Raw genomic sequence first — 7,366 nt, forward strand, 5'->3', positions numbered from 1 at the left:
GAGGAGAGGAGGTATCCCCTGGGGAAACCCAGGGAAACAAAGAGTAATTGAGAACCACACTGGAGGTTATATGTGTAAACAATGCCTGGATAGCCACAGGGGAGATAGGATAGAGAGGCAAAAAGGGCAAGAGCAACTGGAACTGTGCTAAAAGTGGCTTCAAAGTCCGACCTGGAGGTGGGGTATTCTAGTGCATGCACGGGAGGCAGATATTTCCCAATTTTAAAATCCAAGCCACACAATGTGAAAAATGTTGATCCCTGATCATTTGTTCATTTCAGTGTTGAAAAACAACACACACACACACACACACACACACACACACACACACACACACACACCAGAAATAAAAAGGATTGCAAAGAGAGAGAGAAAGTTACAGCAAACTGGGCATAGGGGCCTTTATGCAATGACTGTGCTAATCAGCAGCAGAATTCTACTAATAATACATGGAGCTGGTAGTATTTTAACTGGTCATTTAGACAGCTTTTAAGAACTCTGTTTTGGGGCAAAATACTTGAGATTGTTTTAGTTCACTGTTGGGAGAATTACTTCATAAGATAGATTTTAAAAGTGTTTTTGGGAATAGCCCTGGTCGATATGGCTCAGTTGGTTGGAGCGCGATCCCATACACCAAAAGGTTGCGGGTTCGATTTCCAGTCAGGGCAGATTCCTAGGTTGCTGATTTGGTCCTCAACTCTCTGGTTGGGGAGAATATGGGAGGCAACAAATTGATGTTTCTTGTTCTCTCTCTCTCTCTCTCTCTCTCTCTCTCTCTCTCTCTCTCTCTCTTCCTCTCTCTAAAAAGCAATAAACATTTTTAAAAAGGTCTGGGAATAGACATAATGTTTAAATAGCCAATATGTGCAAATCTATGTCAGATGAGTAAATAATTATCAATAAACTGGATATATGCACTGTCTAGAAAATCCACTTTAAAATCAAATCATAATTAATGACAGGTGCCTACTATGATGCCACATAGATTTTTTTTAATGCTAGCATATTTTTTGTCAGAGATCAATGTTACATTAACTTGAATATAGTTGCATTTTCAATTATGAAACAATTTACAGACAAACCTTATAAGCAGCGTTTTGGTTATTTAACACAGTCATATTGTAATTCCAATTACATACATTCACATAAGGATATTCTTTAGCTGCTGAATAATGGCTACATATTGATGACAATAAGAATTAACAATACTTTCTAGTTATGACATTTATCAATGACAACTTTCAATTAATTAGGTCAGAAATAATTAACAAGTTGGCCATATTGCGTTTACAAATAAATATATCACTATGCTTGTTGTAGGTATATGTGTATATATTTTTCAGATAGTATTGAACCCAAGTTGACTTTAAAAAGAAGTAAATTAGACATTGTACCATGCATTATCAGGGTGTCTTCATATAATGTTTTGATGTCAAATAAAGCTTAGAGTTCTAGTCCGCTGGAGTAAGCAGTCTTGGAGTGTGTTTAGCCATGGAAAATGGGTTACCTCTAAAAAACTGGGGTACGGAGGAACAGAGTGTGTCTCATCTGCTTATTTTCCAGTAACTTTGAGATCCACGTTTCTAAACTGAATTCAGGGAGATCCCAGAGAGCACAAGGGGGCGCTCCAAGCTTCTCCAGCCTCACGGAAGATCCCTCTCCCAGCCGTGGCGCTGAAGCGTTCCAATCACAGGGCTTCTTTCCTGTCCATCCCCACCCCCTTCCCTGCATAACTACCTTCTGGATGAACTGCTAAGAGAACCATACTCTACTCTTTCTCATCCTGCCACGCTTTCCCCCACCCTCCTTGGAGGTGGGAAAGGGGGACAAGGAGAAGGAGAGTCCCTACTGAGTGACAAGACAATGCAAGTTGGGTGGCAGGATGAGAAAACCAACAACTAATAATATTAAATCAAGAGGGTATTTGTTGTAACAAAAAGAACACCATAAAGAGTATTCAGTCATATAATCTAAAAAAATTCTAGAGTAAGACAGATGGTGATCTAAGACAGAAGGACCTGAAACAATAATAATAATAATAATAATAATAATAATAATAATAATAATAATAAAAGGCAATGATATTCCCAGCTAGGAACTCCACTTTACTTTTGCTTCCAGAAGAATAAAACTAGTTGTGCCTGTTCCTAAGACTGCAAATGAAGCAAAAAGGGTCCACGCATTTTATTTACATGCTCATGTCTTCAACAAGAACAGAACTGTAACTGCATTCAATTTGTTGTGTTTTCACCAGTGTAGCAGACTGTCGTCCAGAAATCTGGTTGGATCAAGGTTTTCTTCTCCAGCTGTAAGAAAAAAAATTATAAAAAATGAACACACTTTCCATGGTTACAAAAAAAAAAAAAGAGAGAACCAAGGGAAAAATATTTAATCTCCTAAATTATGTTAACTCACGCACTCTGCTACTGAGAATTTTAAAAAAGAGAAGATTTGATTAATTTAGTTTTAAATGTTTTCCCTCAGTGTGAGACATATCGGAGAGCTCACATTTCACACCTCACTCTCCATGAGCACAGCGTCAGAGCTGTGGGCCAGCAGCCTGTGCCCTGACCACCAGCCTACTCACGGTATTTTTTTATATGTTTTAACATTTAAATTATGTCATAAATATTGCATCATTACAATTTTTGAGAAGGAAAAGTCTAGGTTTATTTATTACTAGAGGCCCGGTGCACGAAATTCGTGCACGGAGGGGGTTGTCCCTCAGCCCAGCCTGTACCCTCTCCAATATGGGACCCCTTGAGGGATGTCCGGCTGCCCGTTTAGGCCCGATCCCACCGGGCAGCTGGACATCCCTCTCACAATCCAGGACTGCTGGCTCCCAACTGCTTGCCTGCCTGCCTTCCTGATTGCCCCTAACCACTTCTGCCTGCCAGCCTGATCACCCCCTAACCACTCTGCTGCCAGCCTGTTTGCCCCCAACTTCCCTCCTCTGCTGGCCTGGTCACCCCTAACTGCCCTCTCCTGCAGGGTTGATCACCTCCAACTGCCCTCCCTTGCAGGCTTGGTCCCTCTCAACTGCCCTCCCTTGCAGGCTGGGTGCCTCCCAACTGCCCTCCCCTGCTGGCCATCTTGTGGTGGCCATCTTGTGTCCACATGCGGGCAGGATCTTTGACCACATGGGGGCAGCTATATTGTGTGTTGCAGTGATGATCAATCTGCATATTACTCTTTTATTAGATAGGATAGAGGCCTGGTACAGGGGTGAGGGCCAGCTGGTTTGCCCTGAAGGGCATCCCGAATCAGGTGGGGGTTCCCTTGGGGTGTGGGGCGGCCTAAGCGAGGGGCCTGTGGTGGTTTGCAGGCCGGCCACGCCCCCTGGCGACCCAAAAGGAGGCCCTGGTATCTGGAATTTATTTTCCTTCTACAATTGAAACTTTGTAGCCTGGAGCGGAGCCAAGCCTAGGGCTCCCTTCGAGGCCGGCAGCCATTTGTGTTGGGGTTATAATTGAAACTTTGTTGCCTTAAGCGGGTGGGCCCGGCCAAGGTGTGCGGAAAGTTTTGCTTCCCCTGTTGCTGGCGGCAACCCTGGCCTGCTCTCTCAAGCTCCATTCTGCTGCCATTTGTTTGAATTTGTTTACCTTCTATAATTGAAACTTTGTAGCTTGAGTGGAGGCTTAGGCCTGGCAAGGCAGGCGGAAAGCTTGGCTTCCTCTGTTACCTAGGAAACCTTGCTCTCTGTGGCTGTAGCCATCTTGGTTGGGTTAATTTGCATACTCGCTCTGATTGGATGGTGGGCGTGGCTTGTAGATGTGTCGGAGGTATGGTCAATTTGCATATTTGTCTATTATTAGATAGGATGCTTTGATGACCTCTATTTTTAATAGTCATAAAACTTACATACCTTGGTTATATAGTAATTATAAAACTTACATACCTTGGTTATGTAGTAATTATACCTTACTTACTTGAATCATTTGGTTCTTAGCAGTCCTGCACATGGATATCATTATTCCGTTCTACCTATTGATAGTAAGCTCAGGGTCACCCGGGTAGTAACCAAGTACTGCTATAGACTCCAAAAGCCGTGGCTGATCCATTATCAAGACGTCTCTTAATTCAACTAGTAGTTTTAATGCTACGAAGGCAGAAGGTCTCTGCTTGAAGATTACACCTAATCTTGGCCTAGAAGAGGCTGTCTAACGTAGTGAAAAGTACACAGGCTTAGAATCAGAACTGTTCTGTATCTATTAGGGTGAACCATAGGAAACTGCTGTGTTTGTAAGTTTAAGAAAAATTGGTTTTCAGCAATTTAACTTGGTTCAACCTTTAATAGAGAGCAATTGGATTTGTGATTATTTAAAATTCTTTGGGCCTCCGGTTTTTCAACTATAGAATAATAAAGTTGGACTTTGAGCTCTTTCAGTTCTAAAGTTCTAAAAGAAATAAAAGTTACAATAGGCTATGGGCCTGGGTAATTCATATGAAATGTCCCAGTCTTTCCAAGGAAATAGTTTTATGTTCTTAGTACTCACTTTAATGAGAAATATACTAGCCTTTAAATAGTCAACATTCTGTGAATTTTTTTTGTGGGGGGGAAGGAGGGCAAATGTTAATTATTTTTTAAAAAAACACCTGAATTCATAAAGGCAACTTTGTTGCACTCAACACAGAATCCCAAAAGTAATCAAAGCTTCTCTGTCCTGCAGTTGAAAGAGGTCACTATACTGGTACCTTCTTGTGGTTTCTGCAAGGAAGCCAATAGCAGAGCTGCTGCCTCTGGGAGAGTTAGTAGCCGGGCATTCGGACTTCGTCTTTCTGGAGACACAAAAATGTATAAAGATCCCATTAGTATTTAACTACTCACATAGATTAACCCTACCCCATTATGCTATGACACTAGAAAAACCTCTATGAGATAGATTTGTGATCCCTCAGCAAAGGGTCCTTACCCAGAAGGCTGATTTTTATAAATTGAAACATTTCACACTTCCTGTGGATATTACTTACAATTGGTTATGCTGTATATTGCAGGGGATGGAAGAGAAGGTAAGCTACACATGACACAGAACTTCATGAAAGCAAGGAGGATTAAGAGAAGGAGCCCATGAGAAATGTCTCCCTTCAGAGCTTAATATGGCATGTCTGGGCAGAAACGTTGACATGTGACTCTGCTTGAAGCCTGGACAACCTCTTCTGTCATTCCCTCTGAAGCAACTTGAGATCATCTACATTCTAGGCCACATGTAAGGCAATTATTTGGCGAAAGGAATGCATATCTGCTAAACATTCAAAATTATGTCAAGTCCAAGTTGACAGAAGACAAAACATCCTGATTCAACACAAACCACTATTTTTAATTTGGGAGCAAATGAAGTCGGAAAACATAGCTTACCCTGGTAAAGTAAATAAGCTTAATTACACTGCAGTATTGAAAAAGGTAAATGAATACCTGTTAAGCACCTATAGGTGGTGAACACACAGTTTGTTTGTTTTTGAAAATACACTTTTTAAATTTCCTTTTTTTTTTTTTTTTTTAGAGAGAGAGAGAGAGTAGAAGGAGGGGGGAGAGAGAGAGAGGGAGAGAGAGAGAGAGAGAGAGAGAGAGAGAGAGAGAGATGAGCACACATGGATTTGAGGCCCCAGTTGGGTAGAACTGCAACCCTGGTAGGTGTCCTTGACCAGGAATGAACCCAGACCCTTCTGTGCATCGGCCGACACTCTAACCATTGAACCTACTGGCCAGGGCAAAGTAAATATAGTTTTTAATTTTAGTATTTCAGCCTTTAAATCTTACCAAACTTCGTTGTATTTTTATGATCCAGTCGCATGGAAAGGGTTATCATGAAAAGAATAACAGTCCCTAGCACCATTCTTGATAGCCTCCATTTAACTGTGTCTGGTTTGGAACATTCTGATAGCTCTTTCTAGTAACACAAGAGGCATAGATTTGAAGTTTCTAGGTAAATCACTATTTTAACAACAATAATAATACAGTGTTTAAGAGGAAACTGTGGAAAGGTGCTGTCACAGCGGGGAAGTACATTTTGGGAGAAGCTGTCTAGTTTTCCCTAGCCCTCCCAACCCTCCGGAGCTGAACCCCAGGCCTTGGGCAAGGTTTTCTGCACACCGGGGTGGCCAGAGCGACACTTCCAGCAGAGGCGACGAAGTCCAGCTTGGGAGTGGCAGCCCCGGCCCAGGGCGGGGCGTCGTGAGCCCCCAGCTCTGCGCTCTGCCCCCTTGGGCTGGGCCAGGGCAGGCTCTCCCGCGGCCCCTGCGCGCCCACTTCCCCGCCGGGAGACGCCTTCCCTCCGCGCGGGTGGAGTGCGCCGGGTCCGCTCGCTCCAGCTCCACTTCCCTCCCTCGGTCACTCACGGTCACTCACCCGGCGGCGGCCGCTCGGAGAGTCCCTTCTTCCGACTCTGGTCCGCGATGAAGCGGCGTCCCTCTGCAAAGGGGAGACGCGGCACTCAGCGCCCGTCCGGCCCGGGGCGATCGGGGTAAACCTCAGTCGCCCCGCGCCTCGCAGCCTCCGGGCCGGGAAGCGGGGACGCGGCGGCCGCCGCAGGGAAGACCCGGGTCAGGACTTGTGCTGGGCTGCGGGGTTTCGGGCGCTCGGCGGGCCACCCCGGGCTGGGCCAGAATAGAGAGACGGGGAGGAAGGCCCCGCGCGCCCCTGCCCGCCCCGCGCGCCCCTGTCCGCCCCGCGCGCCCCTGCCCGCCCCGCGCGCCCCGCCGCCGTGAGTGGGGCTTGGAGCGCCGGTCTGGTTCACCGGCCAGTGCGATGTTCCCCAGAGTCGTCCTTTGTGGCAAGAGCCAGCAATCCTTATTAGGATCAGGATTTCAGAGTCTTCCCCAGCCAACAGCAGTCTCCACCGCCACCCCCAACCCCACTGCCATCCCTTTCCCTTAACTGACACCGGGATGACCTTGAGCTCCATTCCTGAAGGTAACAAACTTGATATTATCCCCTCCCCACAGCTCTCCATCTATTCCATGGAGCCGTGCACCTCCCCCCCCTCCCCCCCCCCCCCCGCCCCCTCACTCCCCAAGGAAGAGCAAAGCGTTTGGAACGTACGTGCGCCCTTCAGGTAAAGCATAGCTTGAGGAGTCCAGTTCCTTCTCTCCAAGAGTCTCTGCAACCCCGAAAAGAGAAAAGCAGTTAATAAGACATTGCTGCGCAGCCCTCTATTAGAAAAAAAGAAGAAGAAGAAAGGAAAGGAGGGTGAAGAAACAGAAAAGAAAAATAGGAGAGGGAGGGGAAGAAAGAGAAAATAAAAAAACATTCAGGAGCTTGATTTTCTTTCTATCTTTCTGTTGCGTTTGCTTACCTGTGGTGCACTGCTGGAATTTCCCATGAGAGAAAACACCAGGAAAAGAGCCAGGGTTGTTGCCGCCAGACTTC

General features: G+C 45.5%; 1 protein-coding gene across 1 annotated transcript; it reads right to left on the bottom strand.

Annotated features, from left to right (window-relative positions):
* Positions 1 to 1,012: 1,012 nt before the first annotated feature.
* Positions 1,013 to 7,366, bottom strand: SPX (spexin hormone). The gene is made up of 5 exons (XM_028144010.2): positions 7,293 to 7,366; positions 7,040 to 7,097; positions 6,347 to 6,409; positions 4,696 to 4,779; positions 1,013 to 2,306 (listed from the first exon to the last, which is right to left on the bottom strand). The coding sequence occupies exons 1-5, from the start codon at positions 7,317 to 7,319 to the stop codon at positions 2,248 to 2,250; spliced, it is 291 nt and encodes a 96-aa protein (XP_027999811.1). The 5' UTR covers positions 7,320 to 7,366; the 3' UTR covers positions 1,013 to 2,247.

Source organism: Eptesicus fuscus, chromosome 7 (assembly GCF_027574615.1).
Source record: "Eptesicus fuscus isolate TK198812 chromosome 7, DD_ASM_mEF_20220401, whole genome shotgun sequence".
Classification (NCBI taxonomy): domain Eukaryota; kingdom Metazoa; phylum Chordata; class Mammalia; order Chiroptera; family Vespertilionidae; genus Eptesicus; species Eptesicus fuscus.

What these genes read in the sequence shown, in the direction of transcription:
- SPX (XM_028144010.2), bottom strand. Translation starts at nt 7,319, where the DNA reads ATGGGAAATTCCAGCAGTGCACCACAG. An exon ending in ATTCCAGCAGTGCACCACAG is followed by an intron (nt 7,098 to 7,292) that starts GTAAGCAAACGC and finishes TCGGGGTTGCAG; the next exon opens with AGACTCTTGGAGAGAAGGAA. An exon ending in CTTGCAGAAACCACAAGAAG is followed by an intron (nt 2,307 to 4,695) that starts GTACCAGTATAG and finishes TTTTTCTTACAG; the next exon opens with CTGGAGAAGAAAACCTTGAT.